General features: G+C 45.5%; 2 protein-coding genes across 6 annotated transcripts in view; one reads left to right on the plus strand and one right to left on the minus strand.

Annotated features, from left to right (window-relative positions):
• The first annotated feature begins 523 nt into the window (after nt 1-523).
• On the plus strand, nt 524-10,291 carry LOC138810486 (protein Z-dependent protease inhibitor-like). Of its 2 annotated transcripts, none has more exons than XM_069997664.1 (5): nt 524-728; nt 1,969-2,730; nt 4,108-4,381; nt 6,469-6,619; nt 8,198-10,291. In XM_069997664.1, exons 1-5 carry the CDS (start codon nt 698-700, stop codon nt 8,387-8,389), a joined length of 1,410 nt encoding a protein of 469 aa, XP_069853765.1. In that variant the 5' UTR covers nt 524-697; the 3' UTR covers nt 8,390-10,291. The 2 variants fall into 2 exon arrangements, with proteins under 2 accessions (XP_069853765.1, XP_069853766.1); XM_069997665.1 differs by having other exon boundaries at nt 526-728; nt 1,973-2,730.
• Nucleotides 10,292-11,236: 945 nt separating this feature from the next.
• Nucleotides 11,237-15,998, minus strand: part of LOC138810485 (serine/threonine-protein phosphatase 4 regulatory subunit 4) — a 74,795-nt gene continuing 70,033 nt past the window's right edge. For 2 of the 4 annotated variants that reach the window (XM_069997660.1, XM_069997661.1), the window contains exons 23-25: nt 15,288-15,358; nt 13,017-13,161; nt 11,237-11,326 (exon numbers count right to left, since the gene is read on the minus strand). In XM_069997660.1, coding sequence (XP_069853761.1) covers nt 11,308-11,326; nt 13,017-13,161; nt 15,288-15,358 — 235 coding nt within the window. In that variant the 3' untranslated portion in view covers nt 11,237-11,307. Of the gene's footprint in view, nt 11,327-13,016; nt 13,162-15,287; nt 15,377-15,998 lie in introns of all 4 variants that reach the window. The other 2 variants (XM_069997659.1, XM_069997658.1) reach the window with 1 other exon arrangement.

A 15,998-nucleotide genomic window follows, 5' to 3' on the forward strand; every position in this document is an offset into this window, starting at 1 on the left:
TCTGTGAGTCTCTTATCTCAATCACCAAAAAGCCAGAGATAGAGCTGTGGCTCAAGTGGTAGAGTGCCAGCCTTAAGTGAAAATGCTAAGGGACAGTGCCCAGGTCCTGAGTTCACACACACACACACACACACACACACACACACACACACCACACACACACACACACACACACACACACAATTGGTCTGAAAAACTGCGTGTTAAAGGATCTCACCACTTAGACACTAAGCCCTTGAAGTGAGTCCTCATGCTGGGAAGCCACGCTCTGGTCTGCAAGGCTTTGCTTTGTCACCTGAGATCTGCTGCCTGTCCTCCCATTGGATAGACAGTTGCGTGAGATGGGAAACGAGGTCTTAAGCACCCCAGGAGCCCCACCCAGTGCCCAGCGCTGATTGGTGGCTCAGAAGCCGCTGCGGGGAAGCGGTTTCTTCTCCCTGGACAGTTGTCCTAAGCCGAGAGCCACATGGGGCGGCTCACCTGAGGAAGCACCTCCAGCAGAGCCGGTCCTGCTGGGGTGGGGGGGAGAGCTGGGGGAGCCTGGAAGCCTCCTTCTTCGTCTCTGGTTTTCCAGAAACGCCATCACTTCCCCGCAGAGTGTTAATCAGTAACTGTGTGAAGGGAATCACACTTTGGAATAGCAAATATTTGCTGGAGGCTTTGGGCTTCGGAACTCACACTTTCGTCTCTGGTCTGAATGATCTTCCAGCCCCAGAGTCACTGTGCAGGTAAGAGGTGGTGGGTGGCAGGACCCTTTCCTGTCTGGCTGGGAGGGAGGGAGACACCTCAGGTGGACTCCCAGGTGCGGGGGGGCGGGGAGGGAGGGAGGATTTGCCAGACAGTCGAGTCTCAACCCTAAACCCAAGCTGAGGCTGGGGGCAGGGTGGGCAGCACCCCGTAATAAACGAGAGACACCAGACTTGGCATGCACTCTACCTCTGCTTCCAGCCCAGAGGCCAGAGGTACACAAGCTGGGGTAGCCGCACAGGGCAGCATGGGAGACACCTTAGCCCCAGGAATGCCGGGTGTGTGTTTACTGGCTCATGAGCAGAGGCCTAGAGGACGGGGGTGGGGATCATTCAGTAGGCAAGCTCGGAGCCTACAGGGTGTGATGGCAGTCCCACTCCATACACTGAAGATGGCACTCACAGGAATGGTGGCATCAGAATTAAGCACCTGGGAAGGGGAAGGTTCAGCCAGTGTGCTAATGTGACTTCTGTGGCATCGAGAGAGGCAGGTAGCTCTGAATTCAGGAGTGTGCCACTATTGGCCTAATTTACAAAGGAGAACTGAACATGGTCGCGCAATTGTCCTTGGGCTGCTGTGACAAAAACATGAGTCTGGAGGTCTCAGGCATTCACAGCAGCCTTCCACCATTCTGGAGGTCCCAGGTCAGGTGCCAGCATGGTTGGGGCATGGTGAGGACCCACTTCCTGGTTTGGAGGGGACAGAGGAGGGCTCTGGTCTCTTCCTTTTAGTATAAGTTCATACCCTCATGTCTCCTCTAAACATGAAAACTGCCTCAAGGCCCTACTTCTAATACCACTACACTGGAGGTCCGACTTCCACTTAGAATTCTAGGACATAGCTAGATATTCCCTCCATGTCATTAATGAGGACTTCTACTTAAGCAAACGAGCGAGGTCCTGAGTTCAAGCTCCAAAATGGCCCAAAATGATGATGATGGTGATGGTGATGATGATGATGATGATGATGATGATGATGATGATGATGATGGAGGAAAAGGAGTTAGGGATCGTGAGCTGCCCGAGCGCTGAGCACGGGAGGGGAACGGGATTCGTCCTGTTGGCTCTGGAGGGTTTCTGCCCAGATTCAGCTGGGCAGGGCTCACCTGCCCAGCCTGATGCAAACTCTTGGGGTCCCCTCAGAAAGGAGGTTGGTCCCTAAGGCAATGTGTACATCGCATGAGGGTGACCTTAAGACAGCTCTGTGGTCTCTTCTGCCCAGGAAGACTAACCACCAAAGGGAAGCAGTCCTTGGTCTCCGGAGCTGGCCACATGCAGGTGATTTCCAGCCTTCTGCTCCCCATCCTCCTGGCAGAAGTGTGGCCAGCGCCCAGCTTGGCCCTCAGCCCCTATCTGCCAGAGGACAGGGCAGGTCTGGAGGCTGTGGAGTTCCAGGCTTCTCCGAACCAGACCTGGGGGGCGTGGCAGGCTCCCCTCCGTGACCACGAAGCTGGCGAGGAGGCCTGGCTGAGGGCCGGCCTGCAGCAACTCTCCAAAGCGACCACAGACTTCGGGTTGGGCCTGCTGCGCAAGCTGTCCCTGAGGCACGATGGCAATGTGATCTTCTCGCCATTCGGAGCAGCAGTGGCCCTGGCCAGCCTGATGCTAGGGGCCCAAGGGGAGACCCGAGCCCAGGTGGAGAGAGGGCTCTGCCTGCAGGCCCTCAGCCAGATGGAGCCCCTCACCCTGCCCACTCTCTTTAAGAGGCTCCGGGAGACCCTGTCCAGGAACCAGGAGCTGAGCCTCCACCAAGGCAGCCTGGCCTTCATTCACAAGGATTTCGAGGTCAGAGAGACCTTCCTCAATTTATCCAAGGCCTACTTCGATATCGAGTGTGTGCCTACAGATTTCCGAAATGCATCCCAGGCCAGGGGACTAATGAACCATCATGTCAACAAACAGACCCACGGGAAAGTTCCTGAGCTCTTTGACCAGATTAAGCCTGAAACAAAATTAATTCTGGTGGATTACATCTTATTCAAAGGTACTTCGATACTGTTCTGTTTCCCCAAAGCCCTACAATTCTGTCACTATCTCTTCCTTTTTCCTTGCTCGGGACAGCATACTCTGAGACCCCCAGCCCTTCTCTCCTTAGAATTGTGCTCCTTAGAATTGCCATACCAACCCCACCCAGTTCTCTTCTGATATTTGGGAGAAGCAGCAGAAGTGTAAGGTTGTGTATATGGGGGGGGGGAGCTGTACCGCATGTGGAACTTGAACTCAGGGTCTGGGCACTTTCCCCTAGTTTTTTTGTTTTGTTTTGTTTTTGTTTTGGGGGGTTTTTTGCTCAAGGCTGGCGCTCTACCACTTGAGACACAACTCCACATCTAGCTTTTTGGTTACTAATTAGAGATAAGAGTCTCATGGACTTTTCCACCCAGGACAGCTTTGAACCATGATCTCAGATCTCAGCCTCCTGAGTAGCTAGGATTACAGGCATGAGCCACCAGTGCCCGGTCCACATAGGCTTTTGCTTTAAAAAAATGTTTTTATCTGAAAGATTGAGGATTGCAATTTTGCTTCTTCAGTCTCTGTGAACCTGGAGCAAGGGACAAAAATCTCCTTGGATTTTTAAGGAAGTATATGCACTTGCTCTTGCTATAATTATAAGGCCGTGTGATCTAATGAATGTGAAGTACTCAACTGCCTTTGGGATGTGCTAGATACCACATCTATCTGAACAATTGATTTTCTTGATCACCAGCACAGCAGGTAGAACACAGGCTGCTGTGAAGGACGGGGCGGGGGGGGGGGGGGGTACATGGTCAGGGTCACAACACAAATGGCACAATCCAATGCTCCCCTCCAGGCCCCAGGGTTCCAGCTCTGCCTAACAGGACACAAGCAGAGATCTTAGCACCAGGAAAGCTTGTGGTGGGGAGCCACTTTGCAGACATTCAGACAATGCTCTGTATGGGTCATCTGCCCACCCGTGGGTGGTCTTCCCTGTGTGGTAGTGGAGGTGGCGGTAGCGCTGGTGGTGGTGGTGGTGGTGGTGGTGGGGTGTGTGTGCAAGGGCTCATGTCAGAATGCCAGCGAGGGACTCTCACGTGGATGGGGCCATCTTCTCCAGGCCTAGGTCAACCACCAGGAAATGGGAGAGTGGTTCAGGTCCAGATGGTGGTGAATAAGCCATCAGGACACGTGTCCTGGCACCTTGGTGTGTGATCCCCATGAGGATTACGGGTAGACCTGCATTTTGTTATCTGGGGAAATGCCTTTGACCTGAGCCAGGGTCCAAGCCAATGTGCTTTTCCTGGCTGGGGCAGAGGGGAACAGAGCTCCCTGCCCTGTGGCTGGTGCGGGACTCGCGCTGTTCATGGAGGCTGTTTGCTACACGGCTCTCTACTGGCTTGTTCAGGGAAGTGGCTGGTCCCATTCGATCCTGCCTTCACCGAAAACGATGCTTTCCACCTGGACAAGTACACGTCAATTAAGGTGCCCATGATGTACCAGGCGGGCGAGTTTGCCTCCACTTTTGATAAGAATTTTCGCTGTCACGTGCTCAAGCTGCCCTACCGAGGTAACGCCTCCATGCTGGTCATCCTCATGGAGAAAACAGGGGACCACCTGGCGCTGGAGGACTACCTCAGCTCAGACCTGGTGGAGACGTGGCTCCAGAACATGAAAACCAGGTATGCATGAGCCTTGCCCATCCTGACACCGACTCAGGCTGAGCTCTCCATCTGAGACGCTCCACAATCCCATCCTATGCCATCTCCCACCATCGCAGGGAGCGCCGAGCTCCCAGGGGGCAGGGCCAGCACTGCTGCTATCTCCAGTCCATCCCCAGCATCAGCCGTGGGTGCCTGGCTTGTTCATTCACTGAGCAAGTACTTACTCCTTCAGCCCTATCTACACATGCTGGGAATGCAGCACTGAGCGATCAGCAGAAGCCCCCACTGCCCTCTTTTAGTGAAGGCAGACAACCAGGACAAGGCCAGGAAGAGAGCATGGGGTGCTGGCAGAGGTTGGGGGGCTCACTAAGGAGTGGTCAGGAGCATCTATCTGGGAGAGGGGTGTTGAAGGCAGAGGTGGGAAGGTTCTAGGACCAAGTGTGGAGCAGGTCTGAGGAGCAAAGTGGCCAGTGTGGACGCAGCTATTGGAGAGGTCAGAGAGAAGGTCAGCTCCACCCCTGGGCCTTCCCTTCCCCAGCCAGGACTTGGGCTCTGCTGGAAGGTTCTGAGCAGAGGTGCGCCATGATGTGACCGAAGAGTCCCACAAGTTCCTGTGTTGAGAATAGACACTGGAGGAGGCAAATAACAGCAGGGAGGCCAGTTGGGTAGAGGTCAGGAGGCTGCTGGGAAGCAAGACCATGGCTTAGATATGGGGCGGTGGTAGAAGTGGAATCTGGGTGTACAAGGGAGGTTGGCAGAATTTCTGACTGGGCACAGTGAGGCGAGGGGTGGGGAGAGTGGGGGAGAGTGAGCAGTCATCAAAGGTGATTGTAAAATTCTGGCCTCAGCAATAGGAAGGATGGATTTGCCATTTGGGGGGAAGAACGTGGGAAAGAACAGGTCTGGGGTGTAAGTTTTGAAGAGTTTAGTCTTAAATCTGCATCAGAAATATCTGCTACACATCCAAGTAGACATGCCAAGAAGAGCCCAGCCAAGGTCCAGGCTGGCGCTATGAATCTGGGAGTTAGGAGCATGAGACTGAGTGCCAGTTCCAGGTATGAGGCAGTCAGGTAGGGGGTATCTGTGTGAGAGGCACTCGGGTGCTTGTCTAAGAAAGGAGTCCACTTCTTGGAGTGTAAGGAAGGCTGTGCATTCTGAATCCTGCCAACTTGAACCTGGCCACAGGCTCCCGTTCAACCAAAGGCCCTGCTGTTGGTTTTATCTGTTATTTTTCTCCAAATGTTTAGCAACTAGTGAAGGCCCTCATACATAAGACCTCACAAATACTTGCTTAATGAATAAGTTCATCTTCAGGACATCATGTCCCCACTTAATAGTCCATTCTGACTGCCTGGCCCAACCATGCAGTGAGACAGTAAGAGATTCCCATGACTGGGTGGGAGCCAATTCCTATTTGTGAAGGGCAGACTACATGCCAGGCTTTGTTCTATGAACTTAGCATGCGTGCATTGCTCTTCTGAACCACCCTATACAACTGTTCTTGCCATCTTTGGCTATATTTTACAGAATATGAAATTGGGACTTCTTAAAGATTCATTTTGTTATCAATTAGTTTCTATGTTTTATTTTTGAGACACAGAATTCATCCTTCCAAACATCGTATTTTGAGAGAATTCCAAAATAGAAAATAGGTGACCTCAGAGCCTTGCTGGTTACAGATGAGAGAGGTACAAGTCCCATAGCTCCCCGTGCTTGTCCTTCCCCAGGACCCCAAGCTTCTCCTAGGGACTGAGCAGGCAAGCCCTGGGTCTGGGAAGGGCGTCCTCCAGGCTGTAGGGATGCAGGGAGCAGCTATTGAGTTAGTTTTTCAAACAAGGAGAAAATAAAGAGTGGCACTCTTAGCTCCAAAGTCTACAGTTCATGGAATGAGACTGAAGCTGGGTCACACAGGCTGCTGTAATAATGCTTTATAAAACCGCAAGTATTTCCTATGAGATGGAGGTAGGAAACTGTCCCCAGCCCACTAAAGGAGACTCCAGAATGGAAATAATCTCAGAGGAAGGAAGGAAAGAAAATGTGTCCTTTTTGATGTTGAGAGACTGTGGCTTTGCCTACGTTTCACGTCCTCTGTCCTTGAACCCCAGGAAAATGGAGGTTTTCTTTCCCAAGTTCAAGCTGGACCAGAAGTATGAGATGCATGAGCTGCTTAAGCAGATGGGAGTCAGAAGAATCTTTTCATCCTCAGCTGACCTCGGTGAACTCTCAGCGACAGCCAGAAATCTTCAAGTGTCCAAGGCAAGTCAGGGTCTGCACCAGGGCCCAATCCTAAGCATAAATGCCACCGAAACCAACAGATATTTTGCAAATCATTTAATTTTCATAAGATGTCTAGTTGTAGTAATTAAATCGCAACTATCTGAAATAGCACCCAAGTTGGGTGTTTTGAGAATTCCAAGCCATGTTTCTAAACCACTCTTCAGTGCAGTCTCTCCCTCTTCTCACCCGATGCCCAAAACATTTACCCCTGCAATGAACTGGCTTACCAATTCATCATCACCATGTAGGTTGAAAGGCTCAACAAGAGCCCTGCAGACATGACCAGACCCATACTCATCCCTCTTAGATCTCCTTTTCCCAACACCTCTGCAGACTACCGCCCTGGCTTCAGAGAATCCGTCTCTGACTCCCACTAGCTTCTTCGTAATGCTGCCCAATCCACATGGCTGCCTTGAAAAAATATATTAAGTGGTATCTGCTACCCAATTCATGCCTTCTCTGTCCTACTTCAAGCTCTAAAACTACTACTAACAAGGTTAACTGATTTCCACACGTGCACCTTGTGCGTGGGGCTCTTGAGCTGGGATGATGGCCTATGTTTTGAGTCTTTTGACTTTACTTCTGGTGATCAGGGTGAAGGCAGGCCATGATTAATCTTGGGGGTAGCTCATGTCAAGTCAGTTCTGAGGGGACTGTCTATTGTCTCCGTAGTTTTGTGCATTGCTGGCAACTAGTTAGCATAACGGTACCAATTTAAGTAGGACTCATTAGAGTAGACTTGGCCTGCACCATCCAGGGAAGGTGAAGCAATCCAACGGGACAAGTCTGTAAACCTGCTGCAGACAGCCTCTGCTGAGCCCATGGGAACCAGAAGTGAGGTGCTGCTGGCTGACAGAGGATCCCCCTGAGCTCCAGACTGAAGCCATTCACTTGTCTCCCTGATAGTTCTGGGAAATAAACCCTTACCCAGGAAATGAGAGAATTCCCAGGTATCACATGCTGGTATTCTCATCTCTCAGACTCATCGCAAAGGTACATCATCCACATCACATCAGATTCCTGCACAGAAGTACCTTCCAAATAGACAACTGGAGTCTGCGTAACAAGCAGACTCAGGAAGGAGAACCAGGGCACTGGCACTCGGGCAAGCCTCAGGGCAGGCCTCAGAGCAGCATCAGGGTTTGCTGCCTTGAAAGATAAACCACTCACTGCCTGTCCTAGCCCAAATCCTGCCTGAACGAAGAAAACTCAGAGGACTCAGACCAAGGCAGCACCACACACCTTCGAGGGGACCCAGAAAACTTATTTATTGAGCACAGCACAAAGCATATGCTCCATACATATTTATTAGAACTCTGCTAGCCAGAGTCCCAGCCCCAGCCTGATGCACAGTGTACTCCACATACCCCATTTCACTGGGTCTCTGCAGCCTCCTAGGACTGTTTTAGGTTTCTGAGGCAGTCCTGGCACACTCTCAAGATGGGTCCTGCACCTAAAACCTAGGAACATGGCCAGGTAGGTGGGGCCACTGTGCAGAATTGTCAATTACCTCTTTTCACTCCACACAAATGACCTTCCCATCGTCTCCTTTCCTAGGTCTTACAGCAATCAGTGATTGAGGTGGATGAGAAAGGCACAGAGGCAGTGGCAGGAACGCTGTCAGAAATCATGGCATATTCCATGCCGCCCATCATCAAGGTGGACCGGCCATTTCACTTCATGATCTATGAGGAGAACTCCAGGATGCTCCTGTTTCTGGGCAGGGTGGTGAACCCGACTCTCCTTTAACTCAGATGTGCGCTCTTGAGCTCTCAGTGGGGGGGGGGGGTGAACACTGGGTTGTGGAGGAAGAACTTGCAGCCCATGTCCAGCTCATTTGGGCTATCTTCAGAGTAACACAAGCATTTTATTGATGTGTATTTGTAGATATTTGTGCAGTCTGTTCAGCAACTTTAGCTTGTTCCTAGGAGCCTTCATTAACTGAAGCCTAGCTGGGGAGAATCTCTGCCTTTCTCTGCTGTGCATATACCTGGACTACAAGAACTACAGGTCAGAATATTTCAGGATAAAGCCTTTGGGGAAGATGTGAACATTCTCCCCAAGTCATGCTCCCCCGCCTTGGTGCAACTAAGGGTTCACATTCAGTCTAGAATTACATCTTGTGTTTTACTTCAGTCTATTATGGAATTACATCTTGCTGATCAGGACTGGGAGAAAATTGCCATAATCAGTCCTGATTAAAGTCTCAGGCTCAATGATGCACATTCGCCATGGTGCATCCAGTCACTCAGTATAGGGGAGGAATATTTTAAATATGGATAAAGAAAACAAAGAAAACTATTGGAATTGTTACTGAAAGGGGGATGGGAGGCAGAAGGAAAGGACATTTGGTAGGAAGGATGGGTTTGATCAAGGAACATTGTAAGCATATATGCAACCAACACTGGAATTTCGGTGCACAATTATTATATGCTAATAAAAATGGTTCCCTGCTGTGGTTAAACAGACCAAGCAGGACTTTGTCTAAGATGAAAGGGAAAGTTTAAGATGAAAGGGAAATAGTGACATGCCCCTCCTGTCCCCTTGGCCAGGCATTCTTAGGAGCTAGTCATCTTCTGTCCCAGAAACAAGAGTATTTAGAAGTTAATCCATAGATTCTTGGATAAAGGTACCTACGCGACTATATTGGCTAAATGCCTAACTGCATTTTTGTCTGTTGCTAAATGTATAAACATACCTAACCTAAAGTTTTAGTACAGGGTGATGGACCAGACATTCCTGTGACTCAGATATATATAAGCTCTCAGTGCAGGAGGTGCTGGACACTGCAAGGCAGGTGTTGGCACTGGGCTGGAGAGGAAGAGTTCGCCCTGTGTCCAGCTAACACTGTGTCCAGATTAACACAACATTAAATGAGTGCATTAAATTTCTGCTGTAAGTGGAGATCTATGGGTCACCAATTTATTTTTCATTTCCTATTTATCTGTGCTTATGAGTATAATTTTAACAACTACTTTAAACATTTTACAAGTTACCATGTTTGTGAAAAAAAATCTGAAAGTAATTTTGATTAACTATGGTCATTGAAAATTTAATACTTAAGCAATTGGCTGTCCTATACTGTTGAACTTTGTAATTCATGGTGATTATTCTCTATCAAATCACTCTACCCTTTCCCACATGCATAGTAAGAATATAAAGCTTGTAACTGTGCAAAATGTATTATTTAACAATCAAACTGAGACTGCTTTATTTAACAGTAACAGTCAATGCTGATTGCAAATCAAAGGACTGGAGAGAAATGCAGCTTTGGTGTCCTACTGTGCACCACAGAATTCCCAGCCACCACTACATTAAATTCCACATTACTGATTCTAGTAGAAAACAGAGCTTAAATAGTTAAAATCCAGACACATGTGGAATTCCTCTAAGCGCGATGGTTAAGTTTTTCCCAACTACTGAATCTGTAACAACTTACCTGGCTGTCCTCTAATGAGGATACTGTGAATGACGGAGGGTTCCAAAGAGGCCGAGGGGAAGAAAATGGCATAGAAAACTCTCACTAAGTAACTATTCTCTGAATAATTGTTAGCTGACATAAAAGTACAGTAGCCTAACTCTCTAACTATAGAATAAAATGCAGGGAGGTCTTTTAAACGTTTTTTTCACAAACCCAGGTATCTCATGAACCTATGTTTATTTTGTGTAAATTCATTATCCATTTCACATCATAAAAAGTGACCACACACGCATATGCATTCACAAGTCAGATCATCTTTATCGTACATCAATATATTTTAAAAAACAAATATTTCCTAATATTAATATAGTTATATGCTGATTGCATTTTGAAATAGAGAAGCTGACAATAGCTTCATACAGTATATCTCAAGAACTGACATTTTAAATTAACAACTGTATTTGTTCCACAGGCAAATTTTGATGGAAAAGGTAGCATCAGTACAAATGCTGTCAACATAGCTTAAGCATGATAGCTTGCAATAACAGCTGATTCCGACTAGATTTATCACTTTTATTTTAGTAAGGACAAATACAACCTAAAGCATAGATGGAGTATTTATAAAAGAAATTGTTGCGGGAAACAAAGAAAATCATCAATCTATTATTTTTAGGTATTTGTAGCTCAAACTTCTTGGAACTCTGCAAGATTTTTACTGCCAAATCTAAATGTGGGATGTCCACATGTCACACCCAGCCACTGCAATCACATGAGTGAGAAGACTGCAGAATCTGTTCAGTGTGACTGTCCCACTGGGCTCCAAGAGCCGTGAGAAAGGCAGAATCTTCCTTACCTCCCCTCACACCCAGTGAGGGCAATTTCAGCTGATTTGGACTCTCATGCCATCTCTAACTGCTAAACCCTAGAACAACAAAACAGCTCATTTCCTGCACAAAGGCAAGTTTGTGTCCACACACACACCCCAAGCTGTTTTCTGTTACACTGCACCATAACACTGGAATTCTGTTACCACATTATTGGTTAAGAAACATAATTCATACCTGCTAGGGAATCTAATTCCAAATTTGGTAAGTTTAATATCGGCTGCCATTATGTCTCTTTTCTCATTCTTTTTTTAAAAAAGAAAAAAAGAAAAAAATTAGGAAAGTCCATCCATTGCTTTGGCTTTGTCCATCAATCCTATCATCTCCAGTGGTCTCTTTGCCTCCTCCATCAAGAAGCTGAGTTAAGATTTCCTGGACTTTCTGAAGGAGAGAAAGAAAATAAAGAAGAGGGAAAAAGGGAAGAATGGAAGTAAGTAGGGAAGGGAAAAAGGGACGGAGATAGGCAGGAAGAAAGGAAGGAGGAAGGGAAAAGAAGACATGAAAAAATTTATCAATATAATGTTTAAAGTAAATAAATATATAAACAAGCTACTTTGAATAAACTTCATATATGAGAATCCTGGTTAAGAGAAAAAAAATATGTTAAAGATACTCAGAGTTATTTTTAAATGACAAAAATATCTCTGCCTGACATAATATTTAATTAACCCACAACTTTTCCTACCTTTTTTTTTGGGGGGGGTCCGGCTGTGGGGCCTGAACTCTGGGCCTAGGCACTGTCCCTCAGCTCTTCAGCTCAATGCTAGCGCTCTACCACTTGAGCCACAGCGCCACTTCCAGCTTTTTTCTTTTTGCTTATGTGGTGCTAAGGAATCGAACCCAGGGCCTCATGCATGCAAGGCAAGCGCTCTACCACTGAGCCACCTTCCCAGCCCCCTTTCCTATATTTTTAATTGTCTAAACACAGTGGAAACTGTACAGGTCTAATTATACATATTCCAATCATCTGGCTGAAAAAGATGTAAGATATAATACACAACTGAATGTCTTTATTGTTTCTAAATGCCACATGTGTCATTCTGGCTTATTTATTTTTCTCTGAAAAATATTATAAATATTCCGGGTAGGGGAGCAGTTGTTTTGGCTTCGTTTTTGATTCTGGTCCTGGGCTTGAACTCAGGGCCTGAGCATGTCCCTAAGCTTTTCTGCTCAAGGTTAGAACTCTACAACTCTACAAGGCCGGCCACAACTCTGCTTCTGCTTTTTGCATGTTTAATTGGAGATAAGAATCTCATAGACTTTCCTAACCTGGGATGGTTAGGAAAGAGATCCTCAGATCCCAGCCTCCTGAGTACTTAGGATTATAAGTATGAGCCATCAGTGTCCAGCAATTCCTAGGTTTTTTTTAAAAAAACTTATCTGCTAGGATCTGGGGACATGCCTTGTAATCCCAGCACCCAGGAGGCTGAGGCAAGTAGACTGAGCAAGCCCAGCCTAGGCTATATTGCAAGTCTGAGGCCAGCTTGGGCTATATAATAAGACCTAGACTCAAAACAAGTGGAGGAAGAGAAGGGAGTAGGGCAGAAAGACAAAAGAATGTCTATGACTATAGTTAGATATGTTTTCAAATACATCAGAAACCAGAATCTCAAGTTCTGATCAACCAGAGGTTCAGGAACTCTATGAAAGAGTAGGTCTGTAATTGGAGGTTGTGCATTCTGGCTGAATCATTTGTATGACTTGCCATAGTTTATGATGATATCCTTGTAAATGTTTAAAAAAACAAAGACTTCAATAATTCAAACAATATATATTATACAGAAAAGAACCACGAGAAAAGAGAATAGAAAGCTTTATGGCTTCACTTCAAGGCACACTGTAGTCGGTGCCTAGGTCCTGTTTACTGAACTCAAAACTCTGGGTTCAATGTCTGTGCCACACATAAATCATCTTATATATACTTCCTAATAAGGCCTCACGCAATAATGACCCCTGCAGCTCATGTCTCCCAGCACAGATGTCTTCTATTCTTGGGGCATTATGTAAGAGGGAAGCTAAGGCACTGAGGAGGCAGAGGTCAAAGCACTCAGCAGCATGCACTGTTACTTACAAGGTGGCCTTCCGAGGTTGCACATCCTTACTTCCACCACTCTTTGCATCAGCGCTACCTGTCCCCCGGGAGGTACTTGGTAATTGGGGATTAGGAGAAAAAGAAGGTGCGACACTACTGGCACTTCGAGTCCGGAAGGAGTCATCTGAAAGGAATGCATGTAGAGAATGAAGCACATTGAATATGCCAAGAAGTTAGATGAACAGGAGCATGATTTATATACAATAAATGACACAGAGTTAAGTTTGGGCAGGGATATATTCCCACGAGGCTATTGCTACCCTTGGTGCTCCACTGCAAACCCTGTCTTCCTACCTCCTCCCTCATTAAACCACTAGTCACCTTAGACTGAATTTCTAAAATTTTATATAAAGAGAATATTAGAATTTTTCACCTGGCTTCTTTTATATTATCAGCGTAACTGAGATTGATTAGTATTAGTTATAACAGAACTTCCACTCCTTTTTATTTATAACTAGCACTGTATGGATATGCTGGAGTTGATCTATAATACTGTTTGGTAGACATTTGGATTTTTCCAGGTTTTTTACAATTCTATACCATGCTGATAAGAATGCACATGTCTAAGCCTGTATGTGGATCTGTTCTAATGTTCTTCAGTGAATGCCTCAAAGTAGAATTGCTGCATCATTAAGTACGTAGTTATCTTCAGAAAAGACTGTCAAAGTACTGCTCAGATTCCTTTCTTTCTCCTTTCCTCTTCTTCCTTCAAACTGCCTTGCTCAATTCTGGCAGCAATGTATGGCAATGCTAGAGAGCTCTGCATCCTCCCATCGACCTTGTAGACAGTGCTCCACATCCTCTCATTGACCTTGGAGACAGTGCTCCACATCACCTCATTGACCTTGTAAAGTGTTCTATATCCTCCCATTGACCTTGTAGACAATGCTCCACATCCTCCCTTTGATCTTGTAGTCAGTGCTCCACATTATCTCATTCAACTTATAGACAGTGTTCCACATCATCTCATTGACCTTGTAGCGTGCTCCACATCTTCCTACTGATCTTGTAGAATGTATGACAACCTCTCTTGGACCTTGTGAAATTATCTACATCTTCCCTGTAGTGTACTCTGCATGCTAGCACTGGCCTTATAATGTTTCACATTCTCAAAATGTCCTTTATTCATAGACCTTAAATTTCAACATCCCTAACAATCAGTGATGTTAAACAGCTTTTTATACACTGACATGTGTATCTCATGCAAAGTTCAGGTTAAAAGTTTTGTCCACTTTAAAATTAGTGTGTGTGTGTGTGTGTGTGTGTGTGTGTGTGTGTGTGTGTGTGTGTGTGTGTGTGTGTGTGTGTGTGTGTGTGTGTGTGTGTGTGTGTGTGTGTGTGTGTGTGTGTGTGTGTGTGTGTGTGTGTGTGTGTGTGTGTGTGTGTGTGTGTGTGTGTGTGTGCGCGCGCGCGCGCACATGCATGTGTGCATGAGTACCTGTCCCAGAGCTTTTGTGCTCAAGGCTGGAGCTCTATTATTGAACCAAAGCTCCACTTAGGGCTTTTTGGAGTCTAATTATAGCAATATAATATTTTCACTGTCCTAAAAGTCCTCCAAGCTCTATTATTCTCTCCTTTCTCAGTCTCTGCTAAGCACTGATCCTCTTACTGCCTTCCATGGTTTACGCTCTCACAAATGGTCTTTAAGTGGGTCACGCAGTATGAATTCTGAACAGATTAGCTTCTTTCATTTAGTAACATGCATCTAAGGTTCTTCTATGTGTTTTTATGGCTTGCTAGCCTATTTGTTTATTTATTATTGTTCATGGCTTTTTCACACTAAATTGTAAGAGTTGAATTCCTATGACAGAAAGGAATTTGATCAGAGGCTAAAATGTTTACAATGTAGCCCTTTACAGAAGCTTTGGAACTAACTTTCAAGCATATAAGATGGTAAATATTTAGCTGTAAATGATGTCTTATGAATTCCTATTGTTTTTAACTTCCTTACAAATTACTGAAAATAATTTCTGTCTATGCCTTATCTGGCCCACAGACTATAACAAAACCACCTTACCACACAGCTTTGTCCATCTTTTATCTTTTGTAAATATTAAGCTCTGAGTATTGACACAGTGGAAATAATATAGTTAAGGATTTACCCTGTTGCTAAGGGAAAGCTTAATTTCTTAAGTATTTGATAAAGATATATATTTAGAAAACTACCATGTCTAGAAATAAAAGCCATTTAAAGCAAACAGAATTTTATTCAGCACAGTCACTTTTGGAAGAGTGTAGGCTGCGACTCACCAGGTAGTGAGATCACGCTGGTCTTCGGCAGCACAGAGACAGGAGGGACGTAAGCTGCTGGGGAGCTTTTACTAGAAAACAATGACTTCCTTTAAAAATACAAGAATACACTTCCTTCAATTTGTCACCTTATACTTCAGGTGTTCTAATCATTTTTGGTTTATACTTTCCTCTACTTATAAAACATACTGTTACTTTCCTTTTTTAGTATATTTTTACATTTCATACTTCAAAATACTTTATTCTATACATTAAAAACATTTCCTTAAAGCTTTGTTTCATCAGAATTACAATTTTTCTTTTGCTATGCAACCAAGCCAGTAAAACAGGTAAAAATTTTCCTGGAAAGCACTTATCTTTAGTTATAATCCCTTTTTAAAATTGTTATTAAAATGGTGATATACAGAGGGATTATATTTTCACAAGTCAGGAAATGAGTACATTTCCTTTTGGACAATGACACCCTTTCCTTTACTCTCTTCCAGTTTTTTTTTCCTTCCATCCCCACCCACAAGTTGTATAGTTCATTTTCCACACATGTCTAGTGAGTACCACTGCTACATTTGCTCACCCAATGTCCCTCCATTTCTGTGCCCCCTTGCCCTCCCAAAGACAGATAAATGAACAGACAAGACAAAAAGAAAAAAAAAAACACAAAAACCCTCTTATTTCCATTTCTTGGAGTTCATCTTGATAAATATTTTATATGAT

This window comes from Dipodomys merriami, unplaced genomic scaffold, assembly GCF_024711535.1.
Source record: "Dipodomys merriami isolate MVZ:Mamm:240054 unplaced genomic scaffold, mDipMer1.0.p SCAF_50, whole genome shotgun sequence".
NCBI lineage: Eukaryota > Metazoa > Chordata > Mammalia > Rodentia > Heteromyidae > Dipodomys > Dipodomys merriami.